This window comes from Siphateles boraxobius, unplaced genomic scaffold, assembly GCF_051911475.1.
Source record: "Siphateles boraxobius isolate OS27281-9 unplaced genomic scaffold, OSU_SipBor_1 121, whole genome shotgun sequence".
Classification (NCBI taxonomy): Eukaryota; Metazoa; Chordata; class Actinopteri; order Cypriniformes; family Leuciscidae; genus Siphateles; species Siphateles boraxobius.
Genome location: NW_027508724.1, coordinates 323518 through 349397, shown reverse-complemented (window position 1 = coordinate 349397; position 25880 = coordinate 323518). Strand labels below are relative to the sequence as shown.

General features: G+C 36.3%; 1 protein-coding gene across 1 annotated transcript; it reads right to left on the bottom strand.

Moving 5' to 3' along the window:
* Window positions 1-1434: 1434 nt before the first annotated feature.
* Window positions 1435-25880, bottom strand: enpp6 (ectonucleotide pyrophosphatase/phosphodiesterase 6). The gene is made up of 8 exons (XM_077223726.1): window positions 25568-25880; window positions 13353-13532; window positions 11818-11929; window positions 10579-10720; window positions 10328-10507; window positions 5440-5577; window positions 4297-4420; window positions 1435-2121 (listed from the first exon to the last, which is right to left on the bottom strand). The coding sequence occupies exons 1-8, from the start codon at window positions 25800-25802 to the stop codon at window positions 1919-1921; spliced, it is 1314 nt and encodes a 437-aa protein (XP_077079841.1). The 5' UTR covers window positions 25803-25880; the 3' UTR covers window positions 1435-1918.

The following is a 25880-nucleotide window of genomic DNA, read 5'->3' as shown; positions in this document are numbered from 1 at the left end:
GGAAAAGGGAGTTTGAATGAATATTAATTACGCAAAATGACGTTTCTGAATGGCGCAGAATGATTGGCCGTTGGTGCGTAGGCGGTAGTCTGTTGGCGAATGAGCGGGTAAGAATTTCCTTATGAATAATAATTCGACAGTGACTCGAAGCTAGCGAAAGGTTACCAAGCAACGTCAGCTTTATCTGATTAATATTCATAAGACAAATCTTTGCCGTAGTAGGATGTGAATACAACAGCGACTATGGAAACTCGAGTAGGCCATAAATCACACACAATGGATCAAAACAACATTGAAATGACTTAAACTGAAATCGTTTTTATAAATCCATGACCCAGGCTGGTTAATAACATACTTTGTGTCTGGTTGCTTGTTTTTTGCGGACACACCGATACATAATAAAAAATGACTACTAATAAATTCTTTAAAATAATTATTTTAATATACGAAATATACGAATATACGAAAAAAGTGCTTACAATACAATGGTATAAATCTGAAAAGAAAACTGTGGTCTGTGGTGTGTTTTGTTTACTAAAAAAATGCTTTCATTAATACTTGCTTATTGTGGTAATAAAGTAAACTATGCATAATTACACGATGCAACTTAACCAAACCCTGACCCTATAGTAAGTGCTGTTAATTAATATTAGCCTACTCAAATTGACGCCCTATTCTCTATTAATAATAATATAATAATAAACTAGTTAATAACTCTCTACTAGTCTATGTTTGCAACAACCAGTTCGATTTTAAAGACTTAAATAAAAGGTCTTTTGCGCCACCTTCTGTCCATCTTGAACATTATTCTTCACCAACTTAAAAGCATAAGATAATAAATAAATAACGCATCAAATGTTCGTTCAAATAATTTCTGTCTAAAAATATATAGATCTAAAATCGTTTTAAATATAAAAGAATAGCAGTCTACACCACAACAAAGAACGTATATTGTAACAAACGGAATCATAACGATTTTTCCCGCTGATAAACGATACAAGCATTGACCTATGGCATTGACAGCCAATCAGAATCCATCTTGCTTTAAAGAGCGCGTAAACTGCAGCGCACGCTTATAATGCTTATAACAGAACGACATCGTCAATGTGTTCAGTTCATTCAAAGTCAAGTCTTCAAAAATATAAACTAAAATCTTAAGAGAAACTCATATTTAAAATTATTTTATAAATAAATAAAGTAGCAAAGAGGTGAAAATAAAGTTGAGAATATTATGTGAAATGATTAACATTAAACCGAGCTCATTGAAGTTCACAGACAGACCGGCAGGTGGCGAGAGAGCTCACAGTTTGCCGTTGTCAAACGCTGCTGTAAAAGCACATAATACAGAATAAGAGTCCCCGAGTAAATCACAATAAAACATCATATACTGAGTAGAATATGAAAGAACAGATGTAGTAGTAGAATAACAAAAACTTTGAGTCTTGAGAAAATATTTTATTGTGAAAGAAATGAGTACAAACCCTGTTCTAAAGGAAAATGGATAATCTATGTATAATATTATATAATGTTAAAACCCTATAATGTTATAGAAATTAAACAAATAATAACAATACAATGTCTTACATTCAAAACAGCACAGAGAGGACACCCTAGCCATTTTACAGTACTCAGAAAATAAAATAAAACTAAAATCAATGTGTAAAAACGGAAACAATAGGTGGAGAAAATGAATGAAATTACATAATAAAAGCTCATATTTTACTTAAAATATAAATCTTTGACCTCAGGTCAAATTTCAGTGAAAATTTGCAAATTGGTTTATCCAACAACATAATTTCTTCAACTCAAAAATAGAGGCAGTGCAGCAAAAACAGGTATTCTTGGCCTTTATCTGAGCCTATGGCACACAGGCATAAAATCAAAGTTATCTGTATCTGATGTTGTGTTTCCAGATATTCTAGTGCATCCTCATCATTATCATCATCATCAGGCATACGGAGGTCGAAGCGACTCGAACGGCAGAAGCCGAGCTCTTCATCATACACTCGACCCGAGACCAGGAGCCGTTGTTCGGCTGCGCTTCAATCCCCAGCGTCTTACACAACACATTATACACATCTACTGTTCGAATGGGACCCGTGCGGAAGTTCCTCTTGAAGTCTAGAGAGAGAGAGAAACATCTAAATGATCATTTGATGAGTTACAAGAGTTAGAAAATGATTATGTTACACTAACAATATAAAATAATTAAATTATAAAAATACACACTGGCATTTAAAAGTCTCTTCTGCTCACCAGGGCTGCTTTTATTTGATAAAAAATGCAGTAAAATTGTGAAAATATTATTAGAATGTAAACTAGCTGTTTTCTATGTGAATATATAGTAAAGTGTAATTTATTCCTGTGATCAAAACTGAATTTTCAGCATTATTACTCCAGTCTTCAGTGTCACATGATCCTTCAGAAATCAGTATAATATGATGTTTTGATGCTCAAGAAACATTTATGATTATTATCACAGTTGTGCTGACGCATATTTATGTGGAAACTGTGATACAGATTCTTTGATGAATAGAAAGTACAAAATTGATAAGAAATAGAATCTTATAAACGTTAACTTTGATTAACTTTTGCATCCTAGCTGAATAAAAATTAATTTCCTCCAAAAAAAGGTAAACATTTTCATGGTTAAATTGTAAAAAAAAATAAAAATAAAAAAAGGTTAAAACTTGAAAATATATATTTTTTTATATTTGATTTTAAATGAATACTTCTATTTTATATTTAAAATATTTTAATTGCATTTAAAATATTTTAATTAAATACATCAATAACAGTTTTATAGTTATTTTTTTTATCATTAACAATATTATTATACAGAGTATTTACTGTCACTTTTGATCAATTTAATGCATCCTTGCTGAATAAAAGTATTAATTTCTTCAAAAAAATAAATGGTAGTGTATATTATTTATATTTAAAAATTGTAATAAAAATAATTTGTTTTTAGTGCTATCAAATCGATTAATCACAATTAATTGCATCTAACATAAAAGTTTGTGTTAAACACAAAATTTTATGTAAATAAAATAAGTGCAATAATACAATTAAATTAAAATAATTAAAATATAAAAGTCAAATCGATTAATCACTATTAATCGCATAAATGTTTGTTTATATAATAGACGCGCGCGCACACACACAGCACTATTTTTTATATTTTATTTAAAATAAATACTTTTATATTTTAATTATTTTAATTTAATTGTAAAATTGCATTTATTTTATTTTTTTATATTTTATTTAAATACATTATTATGTATTATTACTAACGACATTATTATGCAGATTAGGGCCGTGTGTCAACCAAAGCGTTTTTTTCACGCAGCTGGCGTAAAATTCCAATTGCTTTAAATGGGAGCGCCGCGTTTTTTAAAGCTACACTGTGTAACTTTTTTAGTTTATTCTTAGCTAAAAACACTAAGTTCTTTCAAAAATATATGTGCTCATTAATGTATATTTACTTCGTTCAAGTAATAAAGTATTCTCGTGAGTGTATAATATGCCATTGAAAATACATACGGGTGGGGGGTTCTAATGTCGGTCGCCATGTTGCCCCTCCATCTTGAAAGTACATTAGCCAAAGAGGGACATACGGTTAATTTAAGCTTCACCTTTCACTCATGGACGAGGTCGAACTGGAAGCCATGCTAATCTTGGACTACATTGGCCACCGTAGGAGTTAAAACGAAATCGGAATTGAGAGGAACAGAAACTAATATTCACTGGATGGTCATATACCTTTTCACCGCTAGATGGGGGTAAAAATCACACAGTGTAGCTTTAAACGCCATGAGCGTAACGAGGCGCTGAGCGTGTATTTAACGCTCAAGCGCTGAGCGCCCGGCGTTTTTTACTGGTCGCCGAGAGTTGAAAAATGTTCAACTTTGCGTAAAACGCTGTGCTCATCACTGTCACTTTTTACACAGCCGTCCAATCACAGTGGAGGAGGGGCGGGACAAATACCACATGACCTACTGTCACAACATTCTTTCTGTACAACGACGTCAACCAGCAGAGCTAACCGAACAAAATGGATGAAAAATAAATTTTTAGTATGAAACAAAATTATCTGCGAAATCAGTTACAAGTAAACTGTGCTGCGGATATTCGGTATCATAGCAACGAATCGTCTCAACTGAAAAAACGCAACGCTGCCAAAACGCTCTCAAGCGCCCACAGCTAGGCGTTTTCAGCAGAGCGTCCAGCGTTTTCAGCCGACTAAACACGCTTTGGTGGACACACGGCCTAAAGGTGTGTTCTGCTGAGCTTCACCTGGTCCTTGTGCCAGAAAAAATCCCCTCATGTCCACAAACTCGTTGTCGTATCCGTGCCATCCGTGCTGCCATCCCTCCGCTTCTCTCGTGCCGTTCCTCCAGAAGGGCAGTTTGGCTTTATTCTGGGAAGACATGCAGAAGTCAGTGTGTGGATGTGTGTGTTTTATCTCTTCTCCAGCTCAGGGTCATGGAGGGGTGTCGATGACGCATCAGTGAGATAATCTGTTATCTCAGGCAAGCACACAAGAGGAACACTGTTGTTTCTGGGCAAAATGGCGCTTTATATACAAGACTGAATCACTCATGACTAAAGACATTCCTGTCAGAGGTTGTATTGTACAAAAGCAACATACGACACTCTGGTGCTCTTCGGTCCGTTTAGTTTTTTAGAAATTTCTTTCTTCATCGGAATGGTGCAAAACTTGGTAAAGGTTTTGGCACTTGCTGTGTGAACACACACATTAATCATGGATATGATTTGAACAGGTTTAATGGTCCTGAAAAAACAATCACACTTAAAAATGTTCAAAATGACGCATTGGAAATGAATGTGAGACGAGTTTCCTCTAGTGGAAGCGTTCGGTACTGCATTCGAACACACTCTCACTGAAAGATCATTTACTGAGATATCAGGCTCAAATTTGCAGATCGGCATGGGGAATATTCCATAAGATCATCTCTCAATGCTAATCAAACCAGCTATTAGCCTAACTGAAATAACGCCATGCCGATCTCTAGGTATGGTGAAGGGAATGTGATGATGTGGGATATTTTAATTCCAAAGGCCAAGGGAAGTTTATCAGGATGCATATTATCCCGGATCCATGAAATAACTGGCCTTTAAAAATAAAATTCTGCTGTCTCTATGGGAATTTAACATAGGGGTGTCCTGACTTTTGCACCCTGTATTTTAATGAAGAACATTTATTTATTTACGATACATTATTCATTCACAAAGAAAACTGGTGTCCTTAAAGGTTGGATTTTTCCTCATTTTTTTAATTAGGGCATTAAGATTAATTTCCAAAAGATGATTTTTTATTCCTCTTTTTAGTCAACTTTAGCATGTGTGTGTTCACTATATATATATATATAACAAGCCTGTAAAGAGGCACACTGTGGACAGAATGATGTCAGAAACCTCAGTGATGAACCATCCCGGCTCGGCCACGAGCGTCAGCGTCGACACGAACCTCCCGTTCCTGTAGTGGAAGCGCTCCGGGATCTCCTGCTTCTTATAAACATTCATGTTGTTCACTGCGCTCAGGTTCTGATATATCTGAGACACACACACACACACACACACACACACACACACACACACAGTCAGTTTAAGCCACTGAAGTTCATACTAAACACTGAAATATTTTGAGCTCTTGTATTTCACATTATTTTGAATAGTGATTTAAAAAATATTATATTATATTATATTATTTTAATGAAATTCCGCCATGAATAATTATTTTATTATTTAAATTATATATTCTTTTTTTCCCAATGTAGTAATGAGAATACGATTTTTGTGATAGTTGTGTTATATTATATTATTTGATATTTTGTTATATATCTGAGTAACACACACACACACACACACAAGCGCGCACACACACACACACACACACACACACAAGCGCGCATACACACACACACACACACACACACACACACACACACACACAGTCAGTTTAAACCACTGAAGTTCATTTTAAACACCGAAACGTTTTGAGCTCTTGTACTTCACATTATTTTGAATAGTGATTTAAAAAATATATTATTTTATTATATTAATGAAATTCCACCACGTATAAATATTTTACTATTTAAGTAAGTTGTGTAATATTATATTATTTTATATGATATTATAATAATTAAATGCAGTTCAACAAATACCACCAATCACCATGTATACATATTTTATAAATTAAATAATATATTCCCTTTTTCACAGTATAGTAATGAGAACAAGATTTGTGAGTGTTTTGTAATATAATAATAATTATTATATTATAATTTTATTTTAGAAATTAAACGCAGTTCAACACATACCATCATGTATAAATATTTTACTATTCCCCTTTCACAGTATAGTAATTAAAACAAGATTTGTGAGTGTTTTATAATATAGTAATTATTATTATATTATAATTTTATTTTATAAATATTTTACAATTCAAATGTTTTTTTATTTACAGTAAAGTAGCAGGAATGAGACTTTCATGAGTTTTGTAAAATAATAATAATTATATTTTATTAATTCATATTAAATATAATTTTATTTTAGAAAATTACATGCAGTTCAACAAATACCATGTATAAATATTTTACAATTTAATTATTTTTTAACAGTATAGTAATGAGAACAAGATTTTTGTGTGAATTTTCATTAAAAATCATTTTTAGGTTTTATTTTTAATTTACAAAGTATAATCTGTTATTTGTGCTGAAATGTGACGTACTGTTGACGGGTTTCATGAGATTCAGGACTGAGTATCTCCACTATTTGTAGTTTTTCTGCATCAATGTAGATTTATATTCTGATAAAAGTTCCAGTTTAAATCCGAATAGGTTGATGTACAGATCTGCCTTTTTCACAGCAATGAATTCTGACTCCAAGAGTATTTTTACCCCTCAAAATTACATTTAATCATTTAGCAGACGCTTTTATCCAAAGCAACTTACAAATGAGGAGAGCAATAGCAGTGAAACTAACAATAATCAGTCCTTCCAGAAAAATGTAAAGTTTTTTTGTGATTGTTGCGGGCAAAAATCCTTTATCATGCGGCACGTTTTCTTAAAAAATGCGATGGAATATGCGGGATATTTATGCAATTTTATGCAATGAAATTGCTGGAACCTGCAAAAACTGCGGTTTGATGAAAAAGAGAAAGAAAAGTGATTCCCAACACCCTGTTCTCGCTATCTACTGCCTTAATGTAGAGTCATTTCTTATTACTTCCTATGATAAGCAAGCGTACATCACAGAAAGTGCTGGAATATTTAGATCTCATCTTGTTTTATTTCAGACCTTAAAGGGATAGTTCTTCTTAAGGGATTGACACTTGTTCCCCGAAAAGTTATTAAAGACATCGTTAAAATACTCCAAGTGACTACAGTGGCTCAATCTTAAGTTTATCAAGCGATGAGAATACTTTTTGTGCGCAAAACAAACAAAAATAACGACTTTATTTCAACTCTTCATGTCCTTCTCTGTGGGCCTCGAGTGAGTTCACTAGTGTAACAGCGCAGCGCTTCTGTGTTGTACGTCACACGCATCACACACATGACCAGCGTCGGCCAATAGTGAGCCTCCGTGTGACGTAGCTCTACGCTATTACACTACGCTATCACACTACGCTATCACACTACGCTATCACACTACGCTATCACACTACGCTATCACACTACGCTATTACACTACGCTATCACACTACGTTATCACACTACGCTATCACACTACGTTATCACACTACGCTATCACACTACGCTATCACACTACGCTATCACACTAGGCTATCACACTACGCTATCACACTACGCTATCACACTAGGCTATCACACTACGCTATCACACTACGTTATCACACTATGCTATCACACTACGCTATCACACTAGGCTATCACACTACGCTATCACACTACGCTATCACACTAGGCTATCACACTACGCTATCACACTACGTTATCACACTACGCTATCACACTACGCTATCACACTACGCTATCACACTAGGCTATCACACTACGCTATCACACTACGTTATCACACTACGCTATCACACTACGCTATTACACTACGCTATCACACTAGGCTATCACACTACGCTATCACACTACGCTATCACACTACGCTATCACACTACGCTATCACACTACGCTATCACACTACGCTATCACACTAGGCTATCACACTACGCTATCACACTACGTTATCACACTACGCTATCACACTACGCTATTACACTACGCTATCACACTAGGCTATCACACTACGCTATCACACTACGCTATCACACTACGCTATCACACTAGGCTATTACACTACGTTATCACACTAGGCTATTACACTACGCTATCACACTAGGCTATTACACTACGCTATCACACTAGGCTATTACACTACGCTATCACACTACGCTATCACACTAGGCTATTACACTACGCTATCAGACTCGAGGCCCACAGAGAAGGAAATGAATAGTTGAAATAAAGTCGTTATTTTTGTTTGTTTTTGCGCACAAAAAGTATTCTCGTCGCTTGATAAACTTAAGATTGAGCCACTGTAGTCACTTGGACTATTTTAACGATGTCTTTAATAACATTTCGGGGAACAAGTTTCAATCCCTTAGAAGCCTATGGAGGAGTGATCCAGCTCTCAGATTTAATCACAAATATCTTAATTTGTGTCCCGAAGATGAACGAAGATCTTACGGGGTTGAACAACATGAGGGAGAGTAATTACTGACAGAATTTACATTTTTGGGTGAACTATCGCTTTAATTAACACACGGCTCAAACTTACAAAACACTGATTAGTCAAACACGTTCTGTAGCTTTACAAAAGGAATATGCTACAACTTCTGTAAAAATTAACAAATAAAATATAAAAAAATAAAAAGTGTGCTTCCTGTTTTACAGCTTTTCGATGATGTTCACGCCGCGTAATTACATCATCACTTCATAACGTTCCCATGGCAACAGGGTGAAATGGCTGCTCTTGTGTGACGTAAACGCAACATTTTTCAACTTTCTGCTAAGATATATCTGACTTTTTGGCAACAAAAATGCAAGGATTACGAAATCATGCAAAACCCAAAAATATTTTGCGCGGAAATCTGCAATTTCTGCGGCGGAAGTGTGGCGTATTTGAGAAAAAAACGGCCCCCTGCATGAATATGCGGACTGATAATGCATTGAATTATGCGATCGCATGATCGCGTTTTTCAGGAGGGACTGAATAGGACAACAATATGCAAGTGCTGTAACCCTTCCCAGTTTAATCTAACGCAGGTTTCTCAAGTCTCACTCTCACACGCCACACCGTGTATTTCTCACGCTGAAAAAGCAATGCCAACCAAGTCCTGCAAGCTTTATATATAACGTTATATACGAGGCGCAGTCACACAAAGTGAAGTTTCCTGCCGCCAGCACGTATCGCGGCCAGATTGCGTTCGTTACTAGGCAACAGATGCGCGAACACACGGAAGTTGACGGAACATTCTCGGCCACCGTACGTTCGTTACTAGGTAACCAACAACATCGCGCGAACACACGTCGTGATGGAGAAGGGAAGTTGGAAGAAAGCTCGTCTAACATTTTTAGGCTTGAATATTTAATATATATATCACATCGTATACATTATTATTGATGGAGTCAAAAACTCTACAACTACTTTGCAACCAGGCCAGAAGCTTCGGCTCAGTTTGGCTAGCTTACGTTATCTGAAACTAAGGGAAATGTTAGTGGGTATGGGAAGGAATGAAGACCTATTTCTTCATTTTATTATAAATTATATAAGTATTAATAGGTTTTCTAGTTACATTAAGGCTACATGGATTAAAGCAGTGTGCTCTGGGTAATATTTAATATCCTGTCAAAACATACATTAATCATTGCCTTTGCATTTGTATTTTTCAAAGATGTCAGGGAAAAAGCAAAAAGATTTGTTTTTCCAAACTGTTTGGAGCAATTTGTTATATTTTTGTAATTTTTGTATATTTGTAATTTTGAAATATAACATTAAAGAGTATATTGGGTGTGTTTAATTGATCTGTCATTTATCAGATTTACCAATTTTTATAATTTCAAGTTGTGCTGGTTAATTATGAACAATGGGTAAAATTGGGGGTGGGGGGATGTGCGGGGGCGGGGCTCCATTAGGGCTCCTCCCCTAACCGCATGTGATTTCACTCCAAGCTTTTCATAAAACTTAAGAACCCTGTTGTTGTTTTTTAAAGCAAGGGCTGTTTTTGTCCTTGTTGTCACGAGTAAACATGCGTCTGATGTGAAACACACAGATAGTTTGAGCTCACCTCCTCAAACTTGTCTTGTTTGGGCCACAGATTGACCACCGGCCCCCTGTCCATCATTTTAATAACGTACGACATGTCAATGAAGTTATCCAGTTCGATAACTTTCTCCATCCACTCGAGCTCCGTCATGCCGTGATCCGAGAACAGCACCACGTTTATATCATCTCTCATTTTCTTCTCCTGACAAACAAACAAATGTGTTTCAGAAGTTAGAAAGTGTTCTTTCATTGTTTCACCCTTGTTAAAAATACCTTGATTTTCTGGTTGAGGAACTGGAAGGCCTGATCCAGGGAGCGAACCGCACGCTGTATTTCAGGAGATCGAGGACCAAAGTGATGCCCTTCCACATCAATCTTCTCATAATAAATACCAGCCATGTCTGCTTTATTGCTCCTGTTGGAAACATTCAAATCAAACCATCTGATAATAACAAACACACTTAAAGTCGAGACGGGAAGATAAGGCGGGACATATTGAATGGCTCCTCCCCCTTTTCAAAGTAGCCAATAGCATTAAGTTTACCTCACAGACTGCGAGTCGCACTAGGCAACACCATTGAAGTGAATCCGAGCGCTGATGGTACGTTTGATTCAATAGTAGAGTTGTGAATAAATTCTAGCTATTTCATTCTTAACCAACGTACAGTTGCCCGTGGCTGTCAATGCTCGCTTTGGCCAGGTGGTGTTTATAGCAAAGGGGGCGGAGCTTTTTATTCTAGAGAGTATTTGATTGGACAGAAGATGTGATGAGAAGAAGAAGCTGGTGATGTCATAAAAATCCGTGATCCATTTTAGCAAGTTTTAAAAAACTTAAAAACTAACTTTTTAAAACTTTACCAAGTTTTGAATGCTTATATCTCCTAAATGCGAATTTATTCATTGCTTTGGAACAGCTTATTCATAACCTTAAGGCTGACTTATTCATATTAAAAGCTAAGAAACGTATGCCTATTATGCCTTGATGTTGTTTTCAGGCTCTACTAGAACAGGTTTTCCTGCTTGAATGTTGATTATTTTCCTCATATTCTCCATTGTTGCGGCTCCTCTCTTCCCAGTCTGTCAGTAACGCTCTGTTTACTTCCTGTCTCTATGAAGCCCCTCCTTCTGAAAAGCACACTGTGCTCTGATTGGTCGGCTGGATCAGTGTGTTGTGATTGGTCGAGCGCTTCGAGTGTGTTTGGGAAATGTCCCGCCCCTTCCCATAACCACCAGTTTAACACACTACTAACTAACTCAATCAGGCCCCGCCCCTTTATTCTGCGTATGAATTATTATAATGAGGAATATTGTGACGTGTTCGTTCCCGGGAGAAACTCAAGACTACAATGGAGGCGTTTCAGGAGTTCAGAAACACTGATATAGAGAACAACTGTGTGACTTTGAGAGATTTTTCATGTTTAAACAGCAACATCACACACTGAAGAGAGATGAAGATGGAGAAAAGCAGGATAGCTCGTGTTTAATGGTTTCTGGAGAGGCTTGTGCTCTTACTTTAACATATTGAGAGCGTTCTCCATGGAGTCGGTCAGGTTCTTCTCTGAAGGATTGTACACGTATTCCTCACAGAACGATGGTCTGACTCCAAGAATCGTCACTTCACAACCTGAACACACGTGATAATATGTTGATTATATGCATATTAATGTGTTAATAAGCATTTGAGAGAGATCAAAGAGAGATCTTTTGAAAGCTTTGCTTGAAAACGTTGTTTTGATGTAAAGGAGCAACAGGAGCAGCTCTGAAAGGAGAAACACTAATTAAATGACACTACAAGGTTGGGGTCAGTAACAATTTTAATACTTTTATCAGCAATAATGCTTTAAATTGATCAAAAGTGACAGTAAAGACATTAATAGTGTTACAAAAGATTTTATTTCAAATAAATGTTGTTCTTTTGAACTTTCGATTCATCAAAGAATCCTGAAAAATAAAATGTGTCACGGTTTCCACAAAAAATATGAACTGTGTTCAACATTAATAATAATGAGAAATGTTTCTTGAGCATCAAATCATCATATTAGAATTATTTCTGAAGGATAATTATTTCAAAAACATAATATTTTACCAACCCCAAACTTTTGAACGGCAGTTTATTTTGCAGTTAAACCCGATTTTGTAGTCGCATATAACTTCGCATGTCTAGATGTTTGGCTATTAAAAAATAAACATTTCATAAGCTTGTGATAAATAGGAAGTGACATTATTAAGACCCTTTCAACAGAATAGCAGCAAGTAAACAAATCTCCATTTACATGCATCTTCTTTATTAATCACCTACTTTCTCAATTTTTACAATATAAAAATAACTACAAACCAACAAGTCAATATCACACAAATCAGGGGTTGCAAACCTTATATTAAAACATACCAAAATAATAAACATTATTTTCTATAGCGCGTTTAAAAGTAGCATCTCAAAGCACTTCACAAACAAACAGACAAAATATCTCATATAATATTTACTTTGACCACCCGAAGTATAAACACTTCACTTTCACTGACCCATTTACTTATCAATAACTGAGATACTATTATAGTTTTTATTAATAACTTGAATTATTTTTTATTTATTTTTTATATATTCTGTTTCTGTTAAAGTTTTATTAATTTAGTTTTGTGTTTTTGTAATTTTTTTAATATGCCTATATAGATTTTTATTTATTTTTATTTCAGTTTTAAGAGTTAAAAAAATTGAAAATCGGGTTAACATTTATTTTATGGTAAGTAAAAACATTTATTTTGAACAACACCCGTTCTTGTCTTAGGACAACTTTGATGGACTTTGATTCACTTCAAATGTATTGTTGACTACTGTATATATATACAGTAGTCAACATTTGAAGTGAATCAAAGTCCATCAAAGTTGTCCTAAGACAAGAACGGGTATTGTTCAAAATTCATGCATAACTTTGATAAAAGATTTTGATCCACTTCAAATGTTGATTACTGTACTGTACTATATATATAGTTTTAGTTAATTTTAATAACCCTGGTCCCACATTGTACTCTATTGATAGCACACTGACCTGGCCAGTAGTACATGTAGACTCTCTTCCCTAGTTTCTGCATGGTGACCCACAGCGGCTCGGACCCGTCCCACCACAGGGGTAAACGGCTGTCCGGATTGGTTCCGATCAGGAATTCCTTCATGGTGTCTTTATCCCACATGTAATTCCCAGTCATCTGGTGCACCTCACAGTAGCGTCCTGTAAATGAGGAGGGAAGCTGATGTTAAATAACAAAATAGCCTTATAAAATAAGTACATAGTACATAGTGTACAAGTGCATATTGTATAAGTACATAGTTTATAAGTGCATAGTGTAAAAGTGCATAGTGTATAAGTGCATAGTGTAAAAGTGCATAGTGTATAAGTGCATAGTGTATAAGTGCATAGTGTAATAGTGCATAGTGTAAAAGTGCATAGTGTATAAGTGCATAGTGTATAAGTGCATAGTGTAAAAGTGCATAGTGTATAAGTGCATAGTGTAAAAGTGCATAGTGTATAAGTGCATAGTGTATAAGTGAATAGTGTATAAGTGCATAGTGTATAAGTGCATAGTGTAAAAGTGCATAGTGTATAAGTGCATAGTGTATAAGTGCATAGTGTATAAGTGCATAGTGTAAAAGTGCATAGTGTATAAGTGCTTAGTGTATAAGTGCATAGTGTATAAGTGCACAGTGTATAAGTGCGTAGTGTATAAGTACATAGTGTATAAGTGCATAGTGTATAAGTGCATAGTGTATAAGTGTGTAGTGTATAAGTGCACAGTGTATAAGTGCATAGTGTAAAAGTGCATAGTGTATAAGTGCACAGTGTATAAGTGCATAGTGTATAAGTGTGTAGTGTATAAGTGCACAGTGTATAAGTGCATAGTGTAAAAGTGCATAGTGTATAAGTGCACAGTGTATAAGTGCATAGTGTATAAGTGCATAGTGTATAAGTGCATAGTGTATAAGTGCGTAGTGTATAAGTACATAGTGTATAAGTGCATAGTGTATAAGTGCGTAGTGTATAAGTGCATAGTGTATAAGTGCATAGTGTAAAAGTGCATAGTGTATAAGTGCATAGTGTATAAGTGCATGGTGTATAAGTGCATAGTGTAAAAGTGCATAGTGTAAAAGTGCATAGTGTATAAGTGCATAGTGTATAAGTGCATAGTGTATAAGTGCATAGTGTAAAAGTGCATAGTGTATAAGTGCATAGTGTATAAGTGCATAGTGTATAAGTGCATAGTGTATAAGTGCAGTGTAAAAGTGCATAGTGTATAAGTGCAGTGTAAAAGTGCATAGTGTATAAGTGCATAGTGTATAAGTGCATAGTGTATAAGTGCATAGTGTATAAGTGTGTAGTGTATAAGTGCATAGTGTATAAGTGCATAGTGTAAAAGTGCATAGTGTATAAGTGCATAGTGTATAAGTGCATGGTGTATAAGTGCATAGTGTAAAAGTGCATAGTGTAAAAGTGCATAGTGTATAAGTGCATAGTGTATAAGTGCATAGTGTATAAGTGCATAGTGTAAAAGTGCATAGTGTATAAGTGCATAGTGTATAAGTGCATAGTGTATAAGTGCATAGTGTATAAGTGCAGTGTAAAAGTGCATTGTGTATAAGTGCATAGTGTAAAAGTGCATAGTGTATAAGTGCATAGTGTATAAGTGCATAGTGTATAAGTGCATAGTGTATAAGTGCATAGTGTAAAAGTGCATAGTGTATAAGTGCTTAGTGTATAATTGCATAGTGTATAAGTGCATAGTGTATAAGTGCGTAGTGTATAAGTGCATAGTGTATAAGTGCAGTGTATAAGTGCATAGTACATAGTGTACAAGTGCATATTGTATAAGTACATAGTTTATAAGTGCATAGTGTATAAGTGCATAGTGTATAAGTGCATAGTGTAAAAGTGCATAGTGTATAAGTGCGTAGTGTATAAGTGCATAGTGTATAAGTGCAGTGTATAAGTGCATAGTACATAGTGTATAAGTGCATATTGTATAAGTACATAGTTTATAAGTGCATAGTGTATAAGTGCATAGTGTATAAGTGCATAGTGTAAAAGTGCATAGTGTATAAGTGCATAGTGTAAAAGTGCATAGTGTATAAGTGCATAGTACATAGTGTATAAGTGCATAGTGTATAAGTGCATAGTGTATAAGTGCATAGTGTAAAAGTGCATAGTGTATAAGTGCATAGTGTAAAAGTGCATAGTGTATAAGTGCATAGTACATAGTGTATAAGTGCATAGTGTATAAGTACCTAGTCTATAAGTGCATAGTGAATAAGTGCATAGTGTATAAGTGTATAGTGTATAAGTGCATAGTGTATAAGTGCATAGTACCTAGTCTATAAGTGCATAGTGAATAAGTGCATAGTGTATAAGTGTATAGTGTATAAGTGCATAGTGTATAAGTACATAGTGATTAAGTGCATAGTGTATAAGTACATAGTGTATAAGTGAATTAGTACATAGTGTATAAGTACATAGTGTATAAGTGCAGTGTATAAGTACATAGTTTATAAGTGCATAGTGTATAAGTGCACAGTGTATAAGTACATAGTGTATAAGTGCATAGAGCGTCATATGGAACACAACTTTTCTATACAGAGCATGTGATTAAAGAGCTCTGCATTGCTCATATATATATTTCCTAGCTCAGGAAACTCCACAGCTCTCACATATGTTTCAATGTTTGGATAGCTATCAAGGAATTTTCTGTAACAACAATGGATCATTTTTGTTCTGTGCGATAACTCATAAAACTTTTAAGTCAGCTCTACTGCCACAAGGTTGATAAGCGATGGTATTTTTAAGCTCGCTGTACATCAACTTAGCTTTAAAATAATTTTTTTAAAGGCAGAATTAATGGTGGTAAAACGACATTACCCATAATGCTGTACAGCAAATTCCAACAATCAGAGAGTCGAAAAAAGTTAAACAAAAAAAATAATCGATTCAGTCTCTGTACACTCTAGAAATAGTTAAATATTTGAATATATATGCATATTGTGAAATAAACTTGAAATAGATTGTTTTTATTCAGCGTGTTTAAATGAGTTTTGTATTTCTTTTTTAATTCGATTATTTCATTCGCAATGCTTCATGGGATTGTAGTTCTTTCCCTCACTGAAGCCGTTTAGCACAGTCTTGTACTTGTGCATTTTTGTCCCAGTTACAAATACTTTTTTTTTTCTTCAAATCAAAGTTTGTAATTCTCAAAGTGTGATTCTCCTTGCAGGCGAGGTTCATGTTTTATAATGCTTTAACAAAGAATATTTTGAAATCTCTATGGGAGAAATTAATGGAAAAATAGGAGGTTCCAATGGATCTGATTTAAAAAAGCCAACAAATTCCCATAAACACACTAAAAGGGAGTCCACATCACCCAAAACACGCTATAGTAACCACATAGCAAGGCCTTGGCAAAAACCTAGAGTTTTACATTAGCAAGCATTCTTTAATTTCTAGTTTAATTTTAAATGAGCTCTGAGATGTTAATGGTAATGATCCCTGACTGCCTGCGCAGGACTAACCAATGTTTGAGTGTAATGTTAAACTGAAGCGCTGACTCTACAGAAGTTCACAGTGCAGAGAGCAGGGTCAGCGTTTCCAAGAAATCCAAACATTAAACAAACAATCGCACTCCTTTAATAACACCAAACCGGCTATAATATACAGCATAGTTCATTCAGTTAAAATCATTCACCTCCCATTGAGTCGCTATCATCACAGGAGTGCCTCAGGGCTCTGTCCTGGGGCCTCTGCCGTTCATTATTTAGCTTCATTATGTTACATCTTCCATAAATATCAGATTCACTTCCATTGCTACTGTAAGCCTGTCTATTGGTCCAATGGGAGTTTCCAATAATACAGGTGAAGGTCTCTGCGGGTTACTGTCTTTCCTTTTACGCAACACAACAAGATTAAATGGAACACATTTTCTCATATGTATTGACTCGTTATTTCATCTGACTCCATAAATGAAAAGGGTTTTAATAATATCTGGATATTATTAAAAGTGAGCGAATGATTGATTATTCTTTTGAATCTCTTTAATTATGTTTTACCTGTTCAGATTAGGAAACTATGCCGCATAGAGGTCCTCGCATCTTCTGCGGGTCTCAAGTTTACAATCTCGTCAGTTTCGTCACTAAACAGGGGTTTTTGACTAATATCTCAGAGGGTCGGATTCACCCAAAACACAATCAGAGATACTTTTCTTTTAGTCCCATTGAATTACACACACTTAAACTTAATTTAATCGTTATACTTTAGTAGAGGTTTTGGGCCTATTATAGGTATGAGTTGACCAACAATACTTCCCTCATAATAGTTTAGATTGGCCAAGCCCGTGATTTCTCACGTACACTTATCTAAAGTTACATTAAATTAAGACAGAGGTAAAATAGACGTACCCAAATTTAGGTTGGTCAAGTAGCACGTTAGCTACCACTAAACGGAATGCCCCGTTACTACAAAGCAAGTACACTTGAACTAGTGACAAAGTATTAGCCGTCGCCAATCTGACCCAGGCTTGCGGGAGCATACGAGTCCGATAATCTACTTGAGAGAACAAACTAAGAGTCAATCAGAGTAAAATCAAACGTTTACAATTTATTGACCAGGTAATGAAGCAATAATTCAAAATCCAATTCATGAGAATAAAATCATCCGTTAATCATATCATTCCAGAAATCGAGGAATTTGTAGAAAATATTACCTGGCAATTAAAATTACACACAGCGATTGTGTGGGCAGTCAACCTACAGACTCCCAGAACCTTTTGCCAATTTTCCTTATAAACCCAGATAATTCAATTTGCTTACCAAATGGTGGTGTCTGTGATTATAATTAGATTTGGTCCCCTAGTGAGGGGCTCACAACTGTGAGATCACAATGGAGGATCTGGGGGAGGGAACACCTTAGAGGGACGCACCACTTCTCATATTTTGTAACTTCTTTTAGCTTTCCATTAAGGCTTGGGAGAATGAGACCATTTTATCAGGCGCATTGAGACACTTTAAATGATACCAAACATGCATAGTTACTTATTTGTACACATTTAACATTTCATGGGTTTTCAGTGAGTTTCAGGTAAGCAGGAGAAGGGGGAGATTGTTCAAGTGAGGTGTGAGGTGTGAGTTACATTGTGCTGTGTTTCAGACGCTGCTGTTATATAATTATGCAAGGGAGGGATCAAATGTTAATTCTCAGGAGAGTCTTTTGTTTCCACCAGGGGTGGCCCAGACTTTTCGGCACCCGCCTTACACTACGCTGATGACACCCAGCTCTATCTTTCAACCAAACCTAATTCAAAACCCTTACCAATTTTCTTCTTGACATAAAATCCTGGTTCACTTCAAACTTCCTCAAATTAAATAGCAATAAAACCGAATTTCTCCTTATAGGTACAAGATCAACATTAAACAAACTCTATATTTTTCTATTCCCACTGCTTCATCTCCCCTCTCCTCAGGTTAAGAGTTTGTGTCTCTGAGATCTTTTACGTCTCATGTTAATAATGTTACCCCATCTGCTTATTACCATTTTCGAAACATCAACCGTCTACTTCCCTTACGCCTCACTCCACTGCCATTCTTGTTCACGGTTTAGTCACCTCTTGTCACAGTATACTAATTCATTGCTTCCTTCTCGTCTCGTGTTGTTGTTGTTGCATGAAAGCACGTGTGTTGTGGGTGTGATTGAGTGTCATTCTTGGATTCGCTCCAGCTGATCATCATATCATCACCAGCTGCAGCCGATCTCATTTCACTATAAATTCTCACAGTTTTCTCATCTCCATTGTCAGATCGTTGTTGGATTTGTCGGTGTTCCAGTCTTGTGTTCCTGAGTCTCTCGTCGTGTGTTCCTGTGAAGTTCGTCTTGATTGTGGATTATCGTCGGTTGTGGATTATCACCGCTTGTGGATTGTTCTTCGTCTGTCTTCACCGCACCACTTGGGATTCACCTCGCTGACCATCGATGTCCCTGTGTCACCATTTCCACACCATTTCTGTTTGGACTTCCTCTTCATTTAATAAAGAGTTATTTACCTGCTATTGCTTCCTGTGATCCGTTGAGTCATGACACCTCTTGTTTAGATTACTGCAATTCCTCTTTTGTTTGGCCTCCCGCAAAAAACCCTCCATAAACTACAACTGGTCCAAAACTCAGCTGCACGTATTATCACTCATGCACATCACATCACACACATCTTACAAGCTCCATCACTTACCGTATCAACTATAAAATACTTCACACTTTTAAAGTCATTCATAATCTCACCCCTTCATATACACCGTAAAAACAAATTAGTTCAGTTTACTTAATTAAATTGTGCAAACACGCTGCCTTAATTTAATTAAGTTAGCATAACTTAATCACATCAAGTTCTTCTTACTTAATCTATTTAAGTTTTGTCAACTTAATTCTATCTGTGATCTGAGGATGTGTACTCCCAGAGTGCATTGCGCCATGAATAAATTAATTGCTTTGTTTTACTATTTTTGGCTTTATTTTACCATTATAATTGTATTTGCTATCGTTATTGGGGTTATACTGACGAGAGACAGCAAATAAAATTGTAATGGTCTTATTAATTAAATTAATTTTAAAAAACGTGTTACTATTGTTGTGGTTTGCATGCTGAATGTTGAAGTCTGTGTGTGACTCAAGCAAAATTGCAAGATATTGTCACAAATATAGAGGGATTATATCAACCCAATTAAGTTTATACCATAAGTGTTAGCAATAAAATGTTAAAAGATCACACTATATACTGATTCCCTCTCACATTTCTCATAAATCCAAACTCAAAACATATCTGTTTAGAATAGCTTACTCCCTCTGACCACAATTATATTATATTTCATTGTTTTTACTTAAATATTGTTATTGTCTTGTTGATGATGTATGGTGACCTTGAGTGTCAAGAAAGGCGCCTATAAATAAAATGCACAATAATAATAATAAAACCATCAAAGTGTCAAGAACCTTTGGCCAACACTGGAAGTTACAGCCCAAAGAACTTCCGTTAATAAATCACAAATATTATATGACGCTGCTCAAAAAGTAGTTCATGCACGTTTAAATCTGAATTATGAAGTCTCTTCTGCTCACCAAGGCTGCATTTATTTGATCAAAAATGCAAAAGATTCTTGTGAAATATTATTCCAGTTTAACATTTCTGTTTTCTATGTGAATATAGTAAAGTGTAATTTATTCCTGTGATAAAAGTTGAATTTTCAGCATCATTACTCCAGTCTTCAGTGTCACATGATCCTTCAGAAATCACTATAATATGATGATTTGCTGATCAGGAAACATTTATGATTATTATCAATGTTGAAAACAGTTGCACTGCTTCATATTTCAGTGGAAACTGATACATTTTTAATTGATGCACTGAAAGTTCAAAAGAAAAGCATTTAATTATTTGAAATAGACCAAGAACCCTCAGTTTGACCAGTATAATGCATCCTTGCTAAACAAAAGCATTAATTTCATTCAAACTAAATGTTACTTGTTTAATGGCATTAATGAATGTTATTCTAAGAGCGATTCATTGCACGGCTCTGCTGTCAGCGTTTGGTTTCTCTGTTAAAGCTGGAGCAGACGATCTCCTGAAGCTTTGTGTGAGGGGAATGTGCTCTAACAAAACATCAGCATCAGCAAAGCGTTAAAGCGTCGACTGGGATTGTGAACGCTGCGGGTCAAAGTGTGTGTGCTGGAGCTCGGCCCAAACACAACATCTCAACTCAAAATATGCCACTCACATAACTAAATACACATTTTACACTGACTGCATGATTTACACACTATTCAACTAATCACTATAGTAGTAATCAAACATTAGGAACACATGAACACCTTCAGAACACAAATGAAGATTATTTTGATGAAATCTGAGAGTTTTCTGTCCCTCCATTGACAGGCTACGCAACTACCACTTTCAAGCCCCAGAAAGGAAATAAAGACATTATTAAAGTAACCCATGTGACTCCAGTGGTTTAACCGCAATGTGAGCGCGAAAAAACATAATTTATCACTTTATTTACAAAATATTCATCTCCAATGCTCATTCACGAGAGCGGATTCTGTTGCGTGAACGCGAGTCGGAGATTAATATTTTGTAAATAAAGAAGATGAATGAAAGTCTTACGGGTTTGGAACAACATGAGGATGAGTTATTAATGACCGAATTTTCTTTTTTGGGTGAACTATCTGTCAGGATTTGTTCTCATGTTGTGTGTGCAAACACACGGCCTGTGTTTTGGGCTATGTGTTTGCATTGTCTTGTGTTGTTTACACGCCCCCTTGTTCTCCTCGTTAGTCTTGATTGTTCATCGGTGTCACCTGTGCCCTGGTGATGATGTCCCTTATTTAAGGTCCTTGTGTTTATTACTCGGTGTTTGTTCGTTTTGTATCTTGTCATCCGGTTCTGTGAGCTCTGTATTCCCGTGATCAGAGTTTGTATCCTGCCTGTTAGTTCTAGTCTTATGTTATTGTCAAGTTTATTAGTCGAGTCTTGTCAACGTTCGTTTGCCCCCTCGTGGGTCTTTGTTTTCTGTCTGTTTAATAAATCCGTGTTTTATTTATTACTGTCTGCGTTTGGGTTCATATCCGCATACCGTGACACTATCCCTTTAAACCACGGGATCAAAAGTAGCCCAGTTTTGCGGGAAAACCGTGGAGTTGGCAACCCTGAGACAACACAGTATCATCATGTGATTCAGCAACACAGAACTATATTCACTGAGTCAACAAGAGCATTAAAGCAAATTAAAAGTTTAAATTTTCCTTCACGAATGAATTTAAAGGGATAGTTCACCCAAAAATGTAAATTCTGTCAGTAATTACTCTCCCTCATGTTGTTCAACCCCGTAAGACCTTCGTTCATCTTCAGAACACGAATTAAGATATTTGTGATTAAATCTGAGAGCTGGATCACTCCTCCATAGGCTTCTAAGGGATTGACACTTGTTCCCCGAAAAGTTATTAAAGACATCGTTAAAATAGTCCAAGTGACTACAGTGGCTCAATCTTAAGTTTATCAAGCGACGAGAATACTTTTTGTGCGCAAAAATAATGACTTTATTTCAACTATTCATTTCCTTCTCTGTGGGCCTCGAGTCTGATAGCGTAGTGTGATAGCGTAGTGTGATAGCGTAGTGTGATAGCGTAGTGTAATAGCGTAGTGCTACGTCACATGCAGGCTCACTATTGGCCGACGCTGGTCATGTGATGCGTGTGACGTACAACACAGAAGCGCTGCGCTGTTACACTAGTGAACTCACTCGACGCCCACAGAGAAGGAAATGAAGAGTTGAAATAAAGTCGTTATTTTTGCGCACAAAAAGTATTCTCGTCGCTTGATAAACTTAAGATTGAGCCACTGTAGTCACTTGTACTCTTTTAACGATGTCTTTAATAACTTTTCGACTTTCAATCCCTTAGAAGCCTATGGAGGAGTGATCCAGCTCTCAGATTTAATCACAAATATCTTAATTCGTGTCCCGAAGATGAACGAAGTTCTTACAGGGTTGAACAACATGAGGGAGAGTAAATACTGACAGAATTTACATTTTTGGGTGAACTATCCCTTTAATATGACAGAATGTGATTCACAGATTAAAAGTTTAACTGAGAAACTGAAACATGAACACTTTTTTGAGAATTGGGACCAGCTTTTTATTGGAGAGGGGTGACTTTTCTCCTATAGAGAGTTTTTATCAACGTATAACATGCCAGTTACCCCAAGAGAATTTGCAATTTTATTTGACGCCATTCCATCCGGCATAAGCAATGCTTTTTAGATATACTGGCAGACTTTCACTTCTTCTGTCTCCATCCCTCTCCCATGTGGATGAATCACGCGTTGGAAAACCCTGCTTTTCCCAACTTCCTCGAAATAATAAGAACATTCATGCTTTATTTCAGAAAGAAATTGTTTCCATTCCAAACGTTACATTTTATTGGAACCGATTTTGTAAATGACATTGACTGAAAAAAGGTTTGGATGATTCCTCACAAATACTTGATAGTGAACAAGGTGTCGTTCAGAATAATTCACAGATATTACCCTGCTAATCCATCATTATATGGTTAAATTTAAAAGAGACATCAATATAAAATGTTCTTTTTGTGAAGACCATCCAGAAACTCTTTTGCACGTCTGTTGGTATTGTTCACCATATTTATAAAGACTTTGCCTTATTGTGGAAGAATGCTGTATTTTGCTTTTATAGAAGCCAAAGTTAAGAAAATATGTACTTCAGTATAAATGTATTAATTCTTTTGGCAAAATTTCACATTCATAAATGTAAATTCAGCGATGGTTTATAAGCTTCCCCATAACAAAACTGTTTTGATTTTTTTTTTTTATGTGTGCATATTGTTATGTATATGTTGGTAAATGAATATTAATAAAAAATTTAAAAAATAATTTAAAAAACTCAAACATGAACAGAACTTAAAACGTGACAATTACTAAATGTTCATAATTCTTGTGTTTCCATAGTCTAAGTATATATTATATTCATTAATAGAATAGACTTACAAATAAAAAAATATATATATAGAGAGAGAGAAGGAGAGAGAGAGAGACAGAGAGAGAGAGGGAGAGAGGGAGAGAGAGAGAGAGTGAGAGAGTGAGAGGGAGAGAGAGAGATAAAGAGAGAGAGAGGGAGAGAGGGAGAGAGAGAGAGAGTGAGAGGGAGAGAGAGAGATAAAGAGAGAGAGAGGGAGAGAGGGAGAGAGAGAGAGAGAGAGAGAGAGAGAGGGAGGGAGAGAGAGAGAGAGAGAGAGAGAGAGAGAGGGAGAGAGAGAGAGAGAGAGAGAGGGAGAGAGAGAGAGAGAGAGGGAGAGAGAGAGAGAGGGAGAGAGAGAGAGAGGGAGGGAGAGAGAGAGAGAGAGAGACAGAGAGAGAGAGGGAGAGAGGGAGAGAGAGAGAGAGTGAGAGGGAGAGAGAGAGATAAAGAGAGAGAGAGGGAGAGAGGGAGAGAGAGAGAGAGAGAGAGAGAGAGAGAGGGAGGGAGAGAGAGAGAGAGAGAGAGAGAGAGAGGGAGAGAGAGAGAGAGAGAGAGAGGGAGAGAGAGAGAGAGGGAGAGAGAGAGAGAGAGAGGGAGAGAGATGGGGGGAGGGAGGGAGAGAGAGAGAGGGAGAGAGAGAGAGAGGGAGAGAGAGAGAGAGAGAGAGAGAGAGGGGGAGAGAGAGAGGGAGAGAAAGAGAGAGGGAGAGAGAGAGAGATAGAGAGAGAGAGAGAGAGAGGGAGAGAGGGAGAGAGAGAGAGAGAGGGAGGGAGGGAGGGAGAGAGAGAGAGAGAGAGAGAGAGAGGGAGAGAGAGAGAGAGAGAGGGAGGGAGAGAGAGAGAGAGAGAGAGAGAGAGAGAGAGAGAGAGAGAGAGTTAAAAAAATAAACAAACAAAAAAGACAATTTTGGTCAGACCAATTAGTACATTTTAAAAATTAAAAATAATGTACTCCGACATTTCCATCTGCTAGTTTACTTTCTGACATGATGTATGATGTATGAGCTGTGTTTCTGTGGTTATTGTGGAGAGAGGAAGGACTGATCTCTGTTATCAATAACCCATTCAAACAATAATCAACAGCAGATCTCAGACAGAGAGAGTTCCTCTAATGACCTTTACACCGTTATAAGGCTGTATAAACTCTCACAGGAGGATTGCATTATGTGGTGAAGCCTGTGCCGAGGTGTGCCATGATTATGTGTGCATGTGAGGGCTTCACAAACACATATGGGAATCATTAAAAGCTCCAAGAGTTCATAATATCTCATCTTACTACATTATAAAGGTAAACACTGTTTGAAAAAGACATGAACTAATTACTTTACTATAAAACATGAAAGAATGCAGCACAAGATGTTAACATATCAACTAGGAAGTATGGGTAACACTTTACAAAAAGGTTCATTAGTTAACATTAGTTAATGTTTTAACTAATGAACTTACCATGAGCAATAGACCTACATTTGTTACTGTATTAGTTAATAAAAATACAGCTTTGTTCATGTTAGTTCACAGTGCATTAACTAATGTTAATGTTAACAAGATTTTAGTAAAGTATTAGTAAAATTAACATGAACAAAGATGTACACGAGCAGTTCATTATTAGTTCATGCTAATTAACGTATGAACCTTATTGTAAAGTGTTAGCGAAGTAACTTAGGCTATTTATGATTGCATGTGTTGGAAAAATAAATAAAAAGTTGGTAAGACTCACCTGTCATGAGAGAGTAATAGTTTGGATAGGACAGACTGGGGAAATCTGGAGTGAGATAATCCACTTTCACACCGTTTTCCACGATCGCTCTGAATCCGGACAGGTTTTGTAAATCGTCCATGTAATCATAACGGAATCCATCGATGAGAAACACCAGGAGTTTGCGGTTCGCGACGCAGCTTCGGGACAGAAGGAGGAGAAACGCGACGCTGATGTTCAACGCGACGCGAGACATGATGAAGCTGAAGCCGAACTGACGGAGAGAAGAAGAGACTCGATCATCTGATGATTCGGGGAAACTCTCCGGCACAAT

Coding starts and splice junctions, on each gene's coding strand:
- enpp6 (XM_077223726.1), bottom strand. CDS start 25,802: ATGTCTCGCGTCGCGTTGAACATCAGCGTCGCGTTTCTCCTCCTTCTG. Junction 5,578..10,327: donor AACAAGACAAGTTTGAGGAG/GTGAGCTCAAAC, acceptor TGTGTGTCTCAG/ATATATCAGAACCTGAGCGC. Junction 4,421..5,439: donor CGGGATGGTTCATCACTGAG/GTTTCTGACATC, acceptor ATGTCTTCCCAG/AATAAAGCCAAACTGCCCTT.